The sequence below is a fragment of the Rhopalosiphum padi genome, chromosome 4 (assembly GCF_020882245.1).
Source record: "Rhopalosiphum padi isolate XX-2018 chromosome 4, ASM2088224v1, whole genome shotgun sequence".
Classification (NCBI taxonomy): domain Eukaryota; kingdom Metazoa; phylum Arthropoda; class Insecta; order Hemiptera; family Aphididae; genus Rhopalosiphum; species Rhopalosiphum padi.
Window position 1 is genome coordinate 44,954,854 of NC_083600.1, and position 20,901 is coordinate 44,975,754.

Sequence of the window (20,901 nt, forward strand, 5' to 3'; positions counted from 1 at the left end):
TTTAGTATTTCACTCGTTTCCGGATGAGAAAAAAAACTGTGTACCCACAACACGACTCCCCGGGTAAGACGATAACGCGCCAGAAGCCATTGTTCACGTCACGTTTATACGACGACCATATAATAATTTATTATAAACCCTCAGCTATATAGGCCCTCGGTACCTTACCCTTGGCGGTCATCGTCCTTTCGTCGGCGGCGGCGACAGCCGTGGTGACCGAAGACATCTTCCCCATTTTTTATAATAATATTAATAATACCGATGCAGTATTGTAACACGGTAGGGTCGGATACGCGAATACGCCGCCGTCACGCGCGCATATCGTCCGCACACGCACACGCGGATCTAATAATATGAAAATAATATTATTATTTTTATTTTACAAATACGATAATAAATTTAATACTCTCCCACACACAAACACACACGAATTATTATTATTATTGTTATTATTGGGCACGAGAACGTCATACAACGATATCGGAGACCATCCCGTACGACACGTGCGCGTAAACTGTCTGCGTTGGCCGCGCGTCGTGTGCTCTCCGCTCGCTGCAGCTAGCGACTATTCGCCGGCGGGGCGGTGATGGTGGGGAGGTGTACTACGTGATTTATGCCAACTACTATACGGTAAAACGAAATTTTCAATACACAACAACAGACGACGACGGCGACGCGGTCAGTAGAGGTGATCGGTATGATAGGTGTACAGTGTCTATGTATGTGTATACATAGGTATACTTATTATAATTTGTTCTGTCGTTATTAGGCGTTTTTTTTCATTCGTTTTCCTATTGGTGGCAGTTACGACGATCGCGCGAAATAATGGAACGAACCATCGAACGAAAAAAAAATCGAACGAAAATAAATAAACCGTATTTTTACAGGTTTTGAATAGCACCGACGCGCTACCTCATATCCGCCGAGAAAACTGCAGTGGCGGCGGCGCACGGCGGGGTTTCCACGGTCATAACGGAATCGCGGTCATTGTCCAACCACCACCGCCGCGTTGTTACCATTATCTATAGGTTCGTTAAATATAATAATAATAATAATAATAATAATAATATAATATTGTGTTTAATGGCATATGCCATTATATAAGGCACGACCGCGTTTTTCTCGTCAAAATTGTAGTATATAGGTACGTAGTACGTATGCGCAATCGAATATAGTACAATATAACGCGACGGACGCCATCCTCATCCGTTTCGGCACCTATACCGGTGGTACCTCGAAATCGACCGAATGCATTATTATTTATGTGTATTACGTACATTTATGCGCCTAGTTTATATTTTACCGTCATTAATTGTTAAGCGTGTTAAGATATTCACGACGACTTATATGGAAACATATTATTACCAATAATAAATTATCACCAAATACTATATACACACTGAAGTTATTTATGTGTGGCTACTTTAATTTGATTTTAGATTCAAAAGCAGTATTTCTATATTTGCCTAAACAATAAAATATAAATCATCATCTCAATGTGTAATGATACATCATAATATTATTATAGTTATTATTTAATACCTATATATTATCCATTGTTAGCAGCTTTTGCTTTTAGCTTTTTACGCTATTTTACCTATTCGCTATTAAACGGTAAACTAATAATTTGATGTATACAATAGGTACTACTATTCAGATACACGATAAGCTAATAGCAGTATCTGATTATGTTTTGATAAAACATGGAACAGTAAAGCATGTACAAAATTATATATAATTTTTGTATTGTTTGTAATAATAATTATATCAGTTTTATTTAAGTATATTATACATTCATAAATGTTTACTTTTATGATGTAATAAAAACTATTATTATTGTACTTTTTTATAATTTTTAATAACATTAGTAAATTCTAATAGCGTTTTCATCGCTTTACTTTTGATCAGTAAATTATACTGACGAATGCGTGTTTTAAGTTGTAACTAAATGTGTAAATACATATTAATAACATATTTATACATTGGCAGAGGATATTTCTCATATTGACCAATAATGGCTAAAATTTAAGAAAATAATTTTTCTTATCAATGTTAAAAATTGTTAGGAATTATAATTAAATACGTAATAACTTTTTAAAAACGTGTTGTACTGTTTATAACTATTTTTTCTTATTTTCATAAAATTTGCTATAATAAAAATATGTTTTTCTACGAAAATATTTAAAAAACTAACAAGAACCAAAATAATTGCGTTCAGTTACTACAAATTATTTAACCCATTTTCCTCCAAACAAAAACCTATTAAAAATCACACCAACACAGTTATATGAACTAGTAAATCAATCAGTTATAAAAGTTACAATATTATAAACCTGTAAAATGCAATCATTTCGAAATATTATATTTGTCCTCGACCGAAATTTAATAAAAAAATCTATTAATTATAAAATATTCAAAACATTCAATAACTTAATATATTTAGTTAAATATATAAATGTAAACAAGTTAAGAATCACCTCATGCATTAAAGAGATGGATTGTTATTGTAGACTTTAAAAAAAAAATTGTTGTAAATAATACATTACCACTTGCTTACATTTATTTATTTGATTTTTCAATTTTAAGGATAATTAATAGTGTAAAACTATTAACTCCGAAAACGAAATCAATTATAAAATATTTATTTTTATGGTTATTATGAATAAATTATTGATTATCTACATCATTGTAAAACCTGTGATACGCTAATTATATTATATTATAATAAACATAACTTGAAAATAAAATATAATATGTACTATTAATTATTATTATATATGTTTATATTATCCACTTACATAATTTTACACTTTTTACATACAAAAAAAAAAAATGCATATGCACTTATTTTACAATCACAAATTATTCTTTTAAGAAAATATATATAAACACAATTTCGTCACTAGAAATTAATTTTTTTGCATTCAGACAGTTCGATATAAAGAAATAATTTTTCTACTTGGTTATTCAAACAATTTGGAAATGGAAATAACCTATCAAAGACGCACAATAGTCGGACGTGCCCGGAAGTATAAGGAAATGCAAATCTACTCACGTCTGATAAAGGTATTATTCTAAACAAAGTGAAAAACCAATAAAGTCTAAAAAGTTATTTGAATACAGACCAATTGTTTTTTCGCTTCTTCTAATATTACTCTTTGCCGTCTTGCTAATCACTATTACTAATATTTATATGATAGTAGCATATATTTTGTGTATGTACCTACCTATACCTAAAAACACACAAAATAAATTAAGTAGTTAAACATGCATTCTAATAATGATTAGATTTAATTTATCACTTTTTGTAATATGGTCAAAGTTTTATACAAAAGCTCCCAAATTCCTTCTCTTATAATTGGATTCATTCTTACCATATCATATATATCAGAGGTGGCCAACTTGTAATCGACCTCCGAGATTTTCTAGGTTGTCGCGATCGACCAAAAAAAAAAAATAAGGTTGTCAATATAGCTGTGTATAATCTCGTTTTTAATAGTTATTTATAGCTTTTTTCTAATTATAATTTATGTAGGTAAACATTTACAAAAAAAAATATTTTAATTTTTTTCTGAAAAAAAATTCAAAAATTTAAAAAAATGCGAAAGGGTGTCGCGATCGACACAAATTCATCTCGTAATCGACTGGTTGGCCACCCATGGTATATATAATAAAAAATGTTAGGTTAAAAATATGTAGGTATCGATATCTGTATTTGTATACGTATTGTAATATAATGTAGTAATAAACTATGTAAAAATCAATTAACTTTTTGGTTATCAAGTATTATGAAACGATTCGAATGCGATTTTACTAAATTAATCTTAAGCACAATACAAAAATAAAAACGAGAACAATTATTAAAATAAAATATATTAAACAAATTGAAATATTTAGGTAACTAATTTAGGGACAAGAAAGAGTTTTAGAACAACGCAATAACCAAACGGCGCAATATGCAGATTGCCACCAGTTGACTAAGCGTTGAAAAATAGAACAAACTTAGACGAATCATATCAAACATACGGATACATCGATGTCTATGTGTATTAATACACACTGTAAGAGAATCGTATGTTATTGCTTACCACTATAGTCACATAAAATGAGATCCAAACATATGTCTTTGCTCCGAAAGTCGATAGTTATAAACTACGAGGAAATAACAATTGGCTCGTTCGACAGAATTACATTCCATTATTTTATCATTACCAAAAATTATTATTATTTGATCGGTGACCAAAACGTCAACATTTTTTACATGGAGTCAATTTTATTATTGGAGAAAAAATATATTGATATAAAAACAACGAAGCACCGTCTGTGAACACCAGTATTTCGACGAGTGTAGGGGAAGAAAAAACGATATATGGCGTGACTCACACTGGCCACCCTTCAACTGTAAACCGACCCCTTCTAAGGATGATTGCTGACGGAAATGTAGTTCCTATTTTCAGAAAGACGAAAACCATATGCAATAACTTTAACCACATCTAGTATAAGTTGCTCTTTTTTTATCGTAGCTTATTTTTCATTTGTTCTCACAAAAAACAACAAACTTTGTAGTATATAAAATGTCTCGTTCATAGTATAAACATTCAAAAATAAGTACGTACTACATAGAACCGTACAGACCGTATACATTAAAAAATATTATTTCAATAGCTTACTACTTATACTAAAATATGAAAACTGAAAATGAATTTCTGAGTATCGATTAGATTTCACTATTATAGTCATTGTAGTTTTAATTACTATATATAGATGTTGCGAAATATTTTTGATAATTCAAAAACTTAATGTTAACAAAAAATACCCTATTCGCAAAAATACCAACACAATTAACAGTATATTTTAAAGGTATTTATTTGGAATAATTCTTAAAAAAAAAAATATAGCAAAATTTCAAAACCAAAATCGTATTTCTATAACAATATTTGAAGCCAAATTTATTTTCCTACATATAATTGCAAGTTCAGATTAATTTAAATCCTTAGTACGTATGAGGGTTTTTACTTTTTTTACCCTCGTTCATAAAATGTACTCAAGAAAACCATTTTTCCTGTTTCTAAATCTTTTTATATACATACTCAACACAGATCCCCCTTATTGTTATAATTTCTAGGGCTCTCGTATACTTACTGTTTATTTTTTTACTACTTCAAAGTTATATTTTATAATCTTCTCGACACATGTATACTATTAGTATTTAAATACGTATAATTATACGTTATATATACTACACGTAGCGTCATATAATAATAATGTTTTAATTTAATTTTTTAATATTTTTAATTTATCATATTTTTTTTTTTTTGTTTAGTAAAACTATCGGTATATGATTCTATTAATTTGTTTGCCACTAAACTTAAAATGTCAGTCATTCTAGTTGTTTAAATTCAGTCTTTACCAATAGCCTGTATATAAGTTAAAAAATATATTTTAATTCATTCACTGATTAGTATAAGCAATCATGCACTGTAAACTATATTATACTACTACCTTATACGTAATATATGTAGGTGCTAAAATAGTTTTTAAAAACAAAGCTAACATCATAAAATAATACCGATACAAATTAACAGTTGATCCCGAGTGCACTACAGTCACGAATCTGAACAAACTTATAATTTTAATATATGATTGCATGATACACGTTTCATTTTTAATGGCTATACTAATTGTTAACTTTCAAGAGTAGGTAGTCAGGTTATTGAAGTAGAATTACACAAATAGATATGAACAATGAGGTTTATTTTTCCGATGATATTATAAATCATAATTTAGTTACATATACCGTCTTCTAACCAATGGATCACGACGAAAGTCGTTACCGAATAGGCAATACCCATAACGAGTTAGAATTATGGAAATAAAAATAAAACCCATTTCCCGTAATGTTGTCATTTGTATTTGAAAACGATGATTTACGAACTAAGGTTTATGATATCTATAAAAATTAAGTGGCTTATAGTAATCCTGGTTTCATATCGATTTTTGAAATATTTTTTTTCAACGTTTCCACCCATAAATATTAATGTTTTTATTTGTTCAACAATATCATTAAAAAAAAATATAGTTTTCAGAAAGAGAAAAATATAAGGATATCTCAACCATCTTTTGTCCACAACTATGAGGGTAGGGTTTTTAATGGTCGTTCTATTTGACAAGAGCAAACAAAATCACTGATTGTGAATGTTTTGAATGCACAACAAAAATGAGGGTGGAGAAATACAAAGAAGTTATGCATGAATCATATGAATAAAAAACATAAATAACACAAAAAATAATTGCCAACAGTTTCATAAAATTCTAAAATATTCATAACTGAATAAATGATATAAAATATCGAGTATCGCATAATATTATACTCCCCTTTTGTTATATTCGTTCAAGTAGGTCACTTACTTTATTAATATTAATAAACATAGGTATTTTTATTATTATTATTAAGATTCTAAATAAGTAGTAAAAATTAAAGGTATTGAATGTATATTTAAATGTACAATAAAATATTTTCCAAATTTTAAAATTTTAAAAATTTTTAATATGTAAAGTTTAATCAAAACAACCAGACTTAATCTTATATAAATTTATTTATGTTTACACATTCAATTTTACTATGATATAGCAAATGCAATGCATTGTGTATAACTCTATCTAAAAAACTGTAATCAACAATGTTGCGTATTTGAAAGATACTTATTGACATATTATACTTGGTGTTATAATAGTTTTATCAACCCAAAACATTTATTGTTATTTACTTGTATACTTAACGAAGTATAAATTGTTTGTTAATATTAAAACTTGAATGTTATTCCAATTGTTCTACATAAAATATTTAATAAAAAAAAATTACTTCTGAATTACAATGTATTGTGCAACCAATTTTAAAGTTATCTTTAAGTAATATAATATGGTGCTGCATAATATATTATAAGGTCAAGAAATGTAAGTAGAAGAGTAGATGTTTGTGAAATTATCGTTTTGTTGGCTGATATTCACAACCCGTTTCATGACATTAAAAAAAAACATTGTAAACCACTTGTAGTTGTGCTACTTTACCATTGTTTTTATCTTCCCTTCTACTAAAAATAATAAGATTTATTATACATAAATTTATATTTATCTCAGCCATACTATTTTTTTTTTAAAATTATAAATTGTAGACTCCCCAGTTTGTTATCTTGTTTTATGTAAGCTTTGATTATTTTGTTTATTAAAATATTAAGATTACCTATGTATTTTTGTGATAAAATAATAGTTATTATAATGATAACGAATTTAAATAAATTTAGATTAAAACCCAAAATAGTTTTTATTATGATTTATTATTTAGAGAAATAAAATAACTTAAATGGTTTTTATTGTTCAAGGATTATCATTATACGAGTATCATATTTAATTTATACATAAAGGTAACAATTTAATATAATTTAGTTTAATCTTGACCTTACTTTTGATATACCTAATTTAATATTAAATAATAGCACTATACCTACGATTTAAATTTAGTTTAAAAATAAAATTTGAATATATAAATAAGGGTATAACAATTATAACTTATTTATCCTTGTTGTAAAAAATAATGATACTTAACCTGTATAGAAATAATAAACTGCAATGAAAGAGATTTATGTGTATTATACTACATTTTATAAGGTTAGGTATAGTAGATATACAATATACATGGTATAATTGAAGTACCAACGCATAATAACATCAAATAAACATATTAATAACATTAAGATCGATTACTTTGAGAGAGGAATCTCTCATTTGAGATTTTATTTAATATCGGAAATCACAGACAATCGGTTCCGGACGTTCCGGTGGGAGAGCGTTACCGCCCTCTACCGCCGCCGCCGCAACGGGTGTCATCGATCTCTACGGCACGTCCTGCCATGCGTATAACAGCGGAATACGCTTACGGTATACACGGGCTAACTACGCAAAACCGAATTTCGTTTGGCCAACACGCACGTGACAAATGAACCGTCAACCGTGTACTGCCGAAACATTCACTACCATTACGACTATATCCATATACGTATGTGGTAGGCGTATGGCGATTACGACAGTCACGGGCCAGTGTAGCAAGACCTGCAACAACGATATCGCATATAGCTCGCTATACGCGCGATTCGCTTGTGCGGTCCACAATGATGCCAGACAATATAAATAATAATATTATGATATCCGTTTATCGATCCGGAAAAACACGAGAACCGACAAATACGCGTAGTAAGGATAATACAAATACATGCAGACGATGTGAGTGTAGTCACCTGGATAGACGACTCTGAGTTCCCGAAGTTCGGGGCTGCTCCTGCTCCACGTATTCCTGGGCTGGACAATACACTGGAACATTTTATTCGCCAGCCGCGCAACTCATCGGTACGTTTTCAATGTGATGGTACCGCGGACGCGCGACGGCGGATACGAAGCCAAATACTGCGCAATAATATGTGAAAATATATGTTGTTGTGTTTACAACGGGACGACACGGAGAGACGGAGCGAAAAGTACGGTCGACAACTGTTGCGAGTGAGATACTGGAAGCTGTGTGCCGCCCGCCGGACCGAGTTCCCCGCTTTATCCCATTTGGATCATGCGCTTTTCCGACCGTCGCCGTTGGCCGCAGGGGAAATGCGCCGTTTACGCACCGCCACACCACACTATACAAGGATTTCAATAACATTATGACGTCATTGCCAACCCCCGTTTACCCAGCCTGCGGGTGCGTTCGTACGGGGTCTAGCCAATTTACTATCAGAAAATCAAATTTGAATGGGATGAAAAAACGCGCTTTCCCATCGTCGTAATATACGCACTTAGTTATAAGTACGCTGGAAATCAAATCGAGGTCATTTAGGGTTTAAATCGTTTCATCGGTCTCGGCCGTACACAATAGTAATACACTGATACTGTACGTATTATATATAATATACGTATATGTATGTAAAATGTACAGACGTTATTTTCGAATCACAATGAGCCATAATATATTACACGAGAATGTTCCAGGATGTTGAAAAAATTAAGTCATAAGAAAACCTGGTGTCAAACGTGACTTGTATATAAACGTGGATTGAATCCATGTCACGAATCGATCATTAATAAAATCTTTAATAACGCACTATCCAGCACAAAATAGATTTAAGTGTTATGTCTTTTTATGGCACCAATAATAAGTTTAAAGCCAAGTCTAGAACACATAATATTATCGCTGACAACATATAAATACCATACAAAACATTTGAAATACTAATTATTCTAATACATATATGTTTTTACATAACAGCTATTTAAGCCAACCAGATTGTTTATAAACACATGTTTTTTTTTTAATATTATCAATACTTTAAACCCTCCTCCTCTTACTACAAAATATATTAATTAAAAATGTATTTGAATCAGTACATCGAACCTGCAACTATAAATCTATAACAATAGATTATTTAAATAATAATTATTTTTATCAATATATTCATTATACACGTGAAAAAATTAATTCATTATTTATGTAAATATAGTATTATACAATATGACTGTGTTTGATTAAAAATAATAAAACCATTAAATCTATTTAATGATCATTTGACCAAAATAACCCATTAATTTTTTTTTGCCATGCTATGACTATAAATGTTTTTATTTACTTTTACAATAATAATATTATAAGTGAAAAGTGAACATTTTAAATGACATAAATATAAAATAATAATTGTCATTATTTATTTCAAATGCTAATATGAATATTTTAAAATTATTATAATTTAAAAGATAACCATTATACCATACCGTATTTATAGATAAATATATTTTATAAAAAACATATGTCAGAATAATTGTACCAAGAGACTTCACGGTAGGTTGATTACTTAATGTAATATGAACAGCTATTTTGTTTAGGTGCTGCTATTTACAATGTTGCCAATTCACTAACTGTCTAACTGTAGTACCTACTAGTTTAGGTACAAATAAATATACATATTTTTTTAACATTTGAGTTGAGCATCAACTATAATGATTATTAACCATATTCATAAAAAAAATTGTATTATGATTTATCAATTTTATTTGAAACAATATTAAAAATAGTATTACTTAAATAAATATACCTAAATAATATAAAAAAGAATATTTGAATTATTTTTTTAGATATTTTTACTGTTACGACCTTAAAATTAAAAAAAAATAAACAAAATAATAATAAATAATTTAAATAGGACTTACTTAATATATTTAAATTATACCTTTTAAGTAAATACTTATTGATTACGATTTAGGTACCGACGAATATAAATCGATAACGTGACAAACAACAATAAAATAATAATCTCAAATCCAAATTTATGGAAAAAAAACTAAATATCAATTATAGATACTGACCAAACCTGTGCAATTTAGCGAAAATAAAGGACACTTAATACATTAGCCAACAGTCTATATAATATGATTTATCACTATATAGGAAGTATACGTAATATACGAGAATATAAACACGTCCAAATTAAATCAGGATGTTGGTAGTTAAAATATAAGGGTGAAAATGAACAGAAAACAGAGTTTCAAAACACATGGTCTACTAACAAAGCGTACCGTTCTATATTATACATCATTACATCAATAAATGGACCAGTTGACCACCCAAAATAGCGGGTTACTATAATATATCGTTTTCAATAAAGTCAAAATAATCTATATATTGTTATAATGACATTTAAATCGTATAAATCGTGAGAAATAATTAACCTTCGTATAGATTTCTGATTTATTTACTTGTAAATTTAGCATACTTAGTGTGGTATATATTATATATACATATACCTACCTATATATAAAATATACAATATATATGAACTTGACGAAAACATATTCAAAAATAAATCACCTATTGTATTTTCAAATGCACAATAGACCTGCCGATTTTTTACGGTTAGAGAAACGTATGAAGCCGAAACATGATAGAAATTCAATATGAACCAAAAAGAGAAAGTGACGTAGTGTACAACATACCAAAATACAACTTGTACATTGTCAATTATTAAATAAAAAAACCCTAAAGTGCTCAAACCACAAAACGGCACTAACACAAGAATTAAATAACAAAGTATAGTTTAATAATTTGTACCTAAAAAGTGTAGTTTAAGAACACATTTCATTATGTGCAGTGTACTCAAAACCTTTTTAAAATATCGATTCAAATTATTTAAAAAGATTGTTTAGTTTGTTCATATCGTTTTGCTCTTAAAAAATGTATAACTTAGGTCAAAAACACATAAATCCCTGTCATCGAAATTAAAGTTTTGTTCTATATATAATTGTTTTTTTTGTAATCGTAATTGTATTTTACGAGTACTTTAAATAATACAATCAAAATAAATCAATTCTATTGAAAATGCATAAAATAGTTATGTGTAATAAAGCTCCAAATTTAAGGACCAAGACAAATTGAATATTTAAATCTAAAAATAGAAATACGATTTTAAGTGTAAAAACATTTTAGAATAAACATCTATACAATAAAAAAAAAAACATAATACAAAAAACACTATTTTAAATAACAGGAATTCTAAATTTTATAATTTAATTATACATAACGATTGATGAACGTGCTTAATATTTTACTCAACCTCAGGTTTTGTACGGAAAGACTAAAATAATTGCCAAAAATATAAACTTAACCATAAAAGAGGAATAAATTGTTTAATTTTACATTCAAAATTAAAGTATTATTACAGTGGTTTATAGTGGTAGTGACTAATTTCTTCTAAAAATCTTTACGTCAATAAAATATTTCAGTTTCAATTTGTTCTAAAAAATTTAAATATACATTATTAATTCAAATTAAATACATTGGAAGAAATCACATAATAATACTTGGTGATAATCTAATATTTTATTTGTTTAGGGCTGAATTCTAAATTCTAAATAGTAGTTTATTAAATAAAACAGATTAACAATATTTGACGCATATAATATGCATCCACCGTTAACTACTTATGTATTTTTAAAACTTCTATATAATTAATTTATTAATTTACTATATAAATAAATTATAATATTATTAAACCATTATTTTAAATACTCGTCTTCTAAATATATATATATATAAAAAAAAAACGTCACCAGAAAAAATTATAGGGGCATCTTTCGAAATCCAGACGAATTAAGCATAATATATTGAATATCATCAATTTCCTGCGTCCGTGGGGGACAAAACATAATATTACCCGTTGTAACATGACCTTGACAAATAATTCCGATAAACCTTGACTCACACAAGTTACATACATTCAATTTATCATACAGGGTGTGCCAAAATTACTTTGCAAACGCCTACGCATATTATTTAAAACTAGGTTAGTTTAGTGGTTACAGTGTACAGTATTGACTATATAATATTGTAAAGCATAAGTAGCAATATAAGTTTTGAAATAGTATAAATAATAAATATCAAGAATTACCATAAATTTATTTTTTCAATGATTAAAACAAAATAATTTATTATTTTCATGTAAATTAAGTAAAAAATAATAATATGCATACATAATATGATAACAATATAAATTTAAAGTTAATACTTATTTATTAGGAACCCGGATATGTATATTTTCCTACACTATGTAATTATATTAAGCATGTAATAATATTGTTAAATATTCGATGTTGTTTTGTTAAATTGTGTTTCGTAGTTAGGCTTTATTCAAAACATTATAACTAATAATTCATAAGAATTACAGAAAAATAATGTTTTGATTCACCGCGAAAAATCAAAATATTTCACCGTGCATACCTACGATATAACATACTAATAAGTAATATTAAATGTAATATACTTCGTAGGAAAAAACTCTTGATTTTACGAATAAATAACCAAAAAAATAAACAAATATTTATACATAATATAATATAACATAAATCTAAGTTTATTTGTATACAAATTTACCTAATACGTAATATTCAGATTATGTTCTTTATTCGTCATTTATATTGGCTTGTTACATTAATAGCAAGTAGGAAAACTCTTTATGAATAACAAATCGTAAGTTTACCTAACATAATACGTATATTATATTTGGTATATTAAACTTGTATACTTATGTATATTGAATTTGCCCACTTTATTTATTTCTTTTCTTATACAAATAAATATTTAAAGACCAGTAGTTTTCTAAAAACATTACTTTTATGATTTGCAGACCAATATAGATGAGTCTGCTGCACATTATACGGTTCAATTCGTTATACAGAATATGTTTTCGATTTAATCCGTTACATCCTCATTATTAACCTAATGAAACACTGGAGCTGCGCCTTTACCTTGGTGATGATTCTTTTTTTTTTTAACCAATTCCCGGCTCTTCCCAAACGAATGGCATAGTCTAGTTCATAAATCATCAAATGTTTTACAAACTTATCAAAGAATATTTTGTTTTCATTTTCATTTTACTGACATCGATTTCTCTACAAATACAACTTATTTATATAATAATATTATGGCAATCGTCATGGTCTAATAATAATAACGATAAAAATATAAAATGGTGTCAATTTTTTTTTCTTGTACCCCTTCGATCCTAACAGAACTACTTCAGCATCTGGGTTTTTTCATTTGAGTATTATTTTTCTTTTGTTCTGCTAGTCACGTCATGTCACTATAATAGTTCTCAAGAGTTTCATTTTAAATATAAGTCCATGTCATGGTTCAAATAAAAAAATAACACTAAGAAAGTGAAATATTTTAGGTACTTATTAAAAACATCAATTCATATAAAAAAGTAAACCACTATGCATATTAAGAAAATAGTTCATAAAAATTATAAATTTGATACTCTCCAAAAATTATACTATAAACCTATCACGATTCACAGTATAGTCAAGACAAGTTTAATTTGTGTTGAATATCTAATCTTCTATGGTCTAGTAAAACAAAAATGTACTGACTAAACGTATTATTGTTTTTTTACTTAGTACATTATATAAAATGGTAAATATTATAAATTGTAATTAAGTAATTAAGTACGAAAAAAAACACTAATTTTTTATTTATTTATGATGTAGAGGATAATTGAGCACTATATAAATATTGTATACAAAATAAAATTAAGTAACTATAACCTACATATCAGAGAAAAAAAATTTCAATTACAAACGGTTGATTTACAGATATATAGCTTATTATTTTAATCAAAATATATTTGGTTTAATTGTTTATTATAGAATAATACTAATAATAATAATAATATAACTTAGTATATTTACTATAAATATTATTATTCAATAAACAACTCGTGAAATTACGTCAATATCTACTATTACAATATTTTTAATTATGTACAAAGTAGGAACAGTTACATAATAATAAGTAATAATAACCGTATCATAATTAATGTTATGTGTAAATGGTCTAAAATAATTGTTATAGCGAATCTGAAAAATAATAAAACTAAGATCCCGATAAAATATTAAAATCACGCCAGATAAAACCGATTAATCTAATATATCATATTATCTAAATCGAATGGTATAATATAATTACCCAAAAAGCCAAAACATTATTTACATAAAATCCTCAATGGAACCACTCTATTAAATTGTTAAAAAAAATATTATAAACTTAAAAAGAATTCTTTTTCAATTCTTAAGATCTTATTAATTAAAATAATGTATTAAACATTCAGCAATAGTAAATATTTCTTAGCAATTGTTAATAAATATTAAGTATATCGTTGTTTTTTAGAATCATAAACACATGAGTACATGACTAATAATTAACAAAATAATACTAATATTATATTTACGCTGAAAATAAAGCATTATAGAAATATATGATTGTAAGTAATTTAAAAATAAATTTATTCGTCAAAAACATAAAGTATGTCTCAACAGGTTTAGTTAGACTGGTGCCTGCTTAAGATTTTTACCATACTTTCATAAATTATTTTTTAACTCTTTTAAATAAGTGTTAATGAATTTTATTTATGTTTAAGTATAAAAAATAATAAAACGATAATGGGTAGTACTTTAATTAATTTTATATATTCTCATGCATTAAACCCAAACCAAATATTATTTTATATGAATATTTTAAATTGTAGTTAATGTTTAAACACAAAAAAAAAATAATCTTTATATCAAAATTATATAAAGGATTATCATTAGTATTTTTTCATTATTATTTTATATTGATTCTTTTCATTAATTTTAAGAATAGCTAATGCACAACATTTTTGCGAAGTATTCCATAATATCAATAATTTTATTTAACTTGAATCTTTTAAATATATTTTTATAATTAACTATTGATTTAATATTCAATAAGCATTCATTGAAATGTTTAAAAAAATAAACAATTTCAGAATTTTAAATTTAAACTATATATATTGTAATTTAATATAAGGTAGTAAATCTAACTAAGTACATATGATAAAAATATAAGATAAATATTTTAAAATGGTATTAAGATTGAAAAGATTTTATAATAAGTTATACCTATTCTATTATGTCTGCCTATTTAACCACAACGCGAGATTTGAACTAAATTCATTAAGATGAACTATATTATGTTGACTTAATTAAAAGAAATTATATCAAGTGCAATGTGCATACGTGGAAACATGAAAAATAAAAATGTATCATCACATTATATTAGGTACCCATTGAACATTATTAAATTATTTATACTTAATCAAATGTAATTGTATTATGTATATATATATTATAGACTAAGTCTAAATCTCTATAGCATATAAAAACACAAAAACTATACATTACTTTTAGGTTAAATTAGTTTTGTAATTATATTAAATACTCATAAAGTCAGTCGAATAATATTAGGAAATAATAATGTGACATATTATATTCGACTGTTTTAAATGATTAATTAGGTTTGTGTCAAACACTCCACACAGCCATATGGTAACCCAATGGTGGTGGTCGTCTCGCAGGGAAAGGATATAATATAAACATCTGCTCACCAACGTGGAGTGATGAAAAAAACCGACAAAAACATACAGGACCTATAGATATTTTTGTCTTTTACAGTCACGTTAATTTCTATCGTTGACAGCAGCTGAACTTCCTACTAAGTCTGCAACAACGAATTTTGTATAAAGTAGGGTTCACGTAGTAAGTATCTTGGTTATTATTTATACATGAAAATGTATTGATGATGTTCATTGACTGGTATTATAATACCAGTTATACCATTTTTTTTTCAATTTTTTTGTTCACATCGTATATTGTCATAACTCCAACAATAACGGATATAATATTATACTGAATGACAACATTGATAGTCTCAAACATTTTCAAATACCAAAGAATGCGAAAATATAATTTATGTGCACACTGTCGACTATAAAATTCCGTTGCTCTTAGTGAGTCTTCGATGACCCTAAAAAGTACTTGATTCATCATTTCTTAAAAATAGCTTCTGTGATAAAAAATTAAATATAAATTTATTTCAAACTTAAAATTATATAGTTTCTATGTACTTGTTATAAAATATAAATTTAACAAATCAACGAATACAAGAAATAAAATATAAAATATTTCACCAATAAAATATAGGTCACTGTAAAACAATAAGCTATGATCTGATGAATGTTACCTGGCGTTGCAGATAAACTTTTAAAACCAAGCATAGCGTAAAAAAATATAGATATGAATTAATATAATATTCAGTTACATTTAAAATAATATTATAAAGCAACATTTGATATCATTATTGACAAATTAAAAATAATCGTACTATAGATTAAAACCGATGAATAAAATCACTCAAATCAAAATGTTACTCGCCCACATCAACGGAAGTATTATATTGTCCATTGTTTAAGAGGATACTAGTCGTCCATCACCACATCAACGACAATATAAAATTGAGAAGCCTTTTTGAACATCAGAAATTAATTTTAAACTAAATTTACCATTACACACGAGACATCTGTATACAACCAGTGTCAAGAAGTTTAGATAAAAATCGTTCACCCTATTGTCAATATCTTAACAATAGCAGCCCTAAAACTCCCTAGCCTTGCTCGACTACGTTAAATCCTCTTTTACAAACGCGTTTAGATATTTCGATAAAGAATACGCTATGCAGCTGCATTTGCTTTCACAATGAAAAGTAAAATAAAACCATATCGTAAAAATTAATATTTTCTTCAAAACAATAATACGTATTTCTGTTTGAGTACTAAACTGGGACTGAAGTTAGTCTCATGTTAATTTTATGATTGGACATGGACACGACGTCATATACAAACAAATATTTCGCATTCATTAGATCTACATTACTTATTCCTAGTATAGTATATACCTAAATAAAACAATTTTATACACATTCTTTACAAATAAATTTAAAAAAAAAATAATAAACTGATGGATATATCGCATTCATATGACCAAGATAATTTGATATTTCTAAGTATCCATTTTTAAAATAATTGTAAAATTAGTAAATGTACGATACACGACATATTTCTTATGTATAAAGAAGCACGTTTTTGTGCTTAACCAACCTTTACTAGAACCTTTATATCATATATACTTAATTTATATCAGAACTATTTATATTAATAATTTACCTATTCACTTATTTCATAATGTATATAACCTGTGATATAAGTATGACATAGGCACAAATCATTAACATACTATACTATTATTGTATTTTCTTTGTAATACCTCTATATTCTTATTTTATGGTAATTATAATATTACAAATTATCAGGTTATGTATGTTATCATAAACATACTTTAACCAATAATAAACAACTACCTAGTAAAATTATAATGTATGTAAGTAATTGTGTCTAGTAACTACCATACAACTAATCAATCATTCAATCATCATCATAGTAATAAAACGTATAATTCATTTTTTTATAACTGCAGATATTATCAGTTTTTCATAATAAAAAAACACAAAACCGTAAATCAATCCAGATGTGTATTACATAAATTAATTGTAATCATCCTATTCACCGTAGTATAATAACAAGCTCTTGGATAAACTTTGGTATAAAATGTGGTTAGGTAATTAAAGAAAAAATAGTACCTATTAGAAATTAGAGTTCTATAAAGGTTCCCTGGTAAAAAAAGGATTACCAACACTTTATTTTTTAACTCTAAATATTTTTAAAGTATAATTTAATAAATAGACTAAAATTTTCCTTCGGCTTTTAGATTAAGATATAGGTACTGAAAAGGTAAAGGTAATCAGTTATCATGAATTTTTAAACACAAGTAGACGTAAATTTGTTATTTTCAAATTAAACATACCGAGCGATCGTACAAGATTTTAACTATACCCTGTCAAGTCACTATCGGCGACTATAATTCAAAAAAACTAACCCGAATATCTAGTTGTAAAATTGATAATGTATATTATACAATAATATGGTACGCTTTAGACAATATTATGTACTTACATCAATGAGTAAAAATGCTATAGATATTTTAATACCATACAACTAATAAATACATTTATTAATTAATCATCTCAATTCAATCAAAATGTTATAATATTATCAACGCGGGTATTTTTTTCCGTACTACCGTAACTCATAAGATATAATGTAATTATGTTAGTCCCTAATATTTAATAAGAACTTACTTTCACTTCCAACATCATCAAAACTCACTTTTTACACTTGTTGATACTCGCACATACAAATACGAATTCCTATAATGATATATTTCGATGTATTTTACGCGCGTCCTAGATACGCATTTTAATTTTAAACAATACCAGCGTGGTACCTATAGTTCTATTCATTTTTATATTTATAAATACACAGTATTACACACAGACACTTTTTTCTATTATACATTTACGACTCACGTTATTTAAAGTTTAAAAATATATTTTTTGAATATTTTCAATTTTCAGCCATTACTGGGGTAAAATTAATCTCAGTTATTTCACAGAGTTTAAATCTACCCCAATTTTTATTTTCACACAAAATAAAATCGTGTGAACTCTCAAGTTGATAATTTCTTAATTTTTGTCTTCTACTACACTTTATCATGGTTTTTGATTAGAATACCTACTTTCTCCACTTCAAACCTAATATTTAAGTAATTCATCATCGCGGAAATCAGTCGACCGTTACCACTAGACTGATCATGTTTTCCGATACTTTCAAACGAAAACCGCTTAAATTGTACACCATAAATCCGTATACATTGGAAAAAAGTAACGGGAAATCGGATATATACCAACTGCCTACTATAACAGCCAATACCTATATGCATAACAGCCATTGCAGAGACTACGACGATGATACGGCGGTAAACGGACGACATAAGGATATCGTTTTCGACTAACCGTTTCGGTCTACGAAACAAGTGATAAATACCCGAGAGCATACATACTTACAGTATAGACACAGTATACACGACTACAACTGTCGGTAACAACAAAATAAAAAAAATTATAATTAAATACAATTGTTGTGATAAGACTGATATGTTTGGTAAAAAAAAAAATTATGTTTTCGTCAACGGTAACAGTACTAAAACTTTCTCTAGTTTTTCACAAACCGCAATACGATTTTTCGGGGCCTAGGGCGCCAGCTGGTCTACTACCAAGATATCTTAATCGTGACGCATAAACAGTACGTCAGCCGTTACCACAGAAAACGAAGAGGTATATTCGAATTAATGCACATATTGCGATTGTTTTCGTGAGCCTCGTCTATGGCCTTAACCCAAACAGACGCGTAATGTAATACAATATGATAATAACAATCCGCGGGCCACGACTAGGTTTACGATAACATTAAATAGGTATTATACATTATGACATGCAATTCGTACAGTATTCAATAGGTACTTACTGTTGAAGTACAGTATCTTCCTGGTGGAGCCGAGTCTGCGGATGGGCGACTTGAACGCCGACGCGTCCGACTCGTCGATGCCGCCGATCAGTTCCTCGGCGCACAGCATATCGACGATGGACCGAATGGCGACGGCGTACGGTGACCGTTACGAAACGAGCGGTAGGTAACCCCGTAGGTAGGTTCCGCAATGTCAAAACTATAAACGTCGTCGGCACGGAACAACAGCTCTCGTTTACCGACCAGTCGTCGCCACAGCAGCAGCCGCCTCGATCGACGTCGTCGCGATGTCCGCAATAACCGTCGCGAAACGCATAGCGCGAAAAACCGACGGAAAAATAAGATTATCGCACCACTGACGCGGGGGGGGCAACAGGTGTGCCGAAAAATAAATCGCAACGAAAACGAACGACCACGGTATATAGTAAGAAAACACTCGTACTACCACGTCCGTTTACCGAACCCGACGACCACCGGGCTCCCGCAGTACAATATAATAATAATAATAAAATATTATTACGCGCTGCTGTCTCGTTTACCGGCGGCGATCGTCCGTCGTGCGTATTGCTCGGTGCCCGAAAATGAAAAAAACAAACCAACAGCCGATCGACGAACACCTGCACGCTGTTGTACACGCGGCACCACACTGCGTTCGGTAGTCGTGCGAAGTGTTATAACGACGGTAGGTAACAACGGAAAAACGTTTTTTTTTTTTTTTAAGAAAGAAAAACACGCAACGGACGACGCGATAAAACCAGTTGACCTGGACGTACGCCGTGCGGGCTCTGCGCCGTCGTCGGTCGTGTCGATGCGTGGTTACCGCGGTCGCGTCGGCGCCGCGGACCGGTCGGGGAGCGGGGTCGCCGTTGTCGTCGTCGTCGTCGGGGAGACTGGACCGCGGCGAACCGGGCAGCGCCATCTGTCGTCGGCGGCTGCGACGGCGGTTTACCTGCCTCGCTACGGTTAAAAATCGTATGTACTTTGTATCATTATTATTATTATTTAACCCGTCGCGCCGCGTCTCACGACGACGACGAATTTT

The 20,901-nt window shown here is 28.8% G+C and overlaps 1 protein-coding gene across 4 annotated transcripts in view; it reads right to left on the reverse strand.

Annotated features, from left to right (window-relative positions):
- Window positions 1–20,669, reverse strand: part of LOC132930068 (SLIT-ROBO Rho GTPase-activating protein 1-like) — a 45,847-nt gene extending 25,178 nt beyond the window's left edge. For 2 of the 4 annotated variants that reach the window (XM_060995730.1, XM_060995727.1), the window contains exon 1: window positions 19,860–20,669. In XM_060995730.1, coding sequence (XP_060851713.1) covers window positions 19,860–19,968 — 109 coding nt within the window. In that variant the 5' untranslated portion in view covers window positions 19,969–20,669. Of the gene's footprint in view, window positions 1–168; window positions 520–8,291; window positions 8,572–19,859 lie in introns of those variants that run through there. The other 2 variants (XM_060995728.1, XM_060995729.1) reach the window with 2 other exon arrangements.
- Window positions 20,670–20,901: the final 232 nt, after the last annotated feature.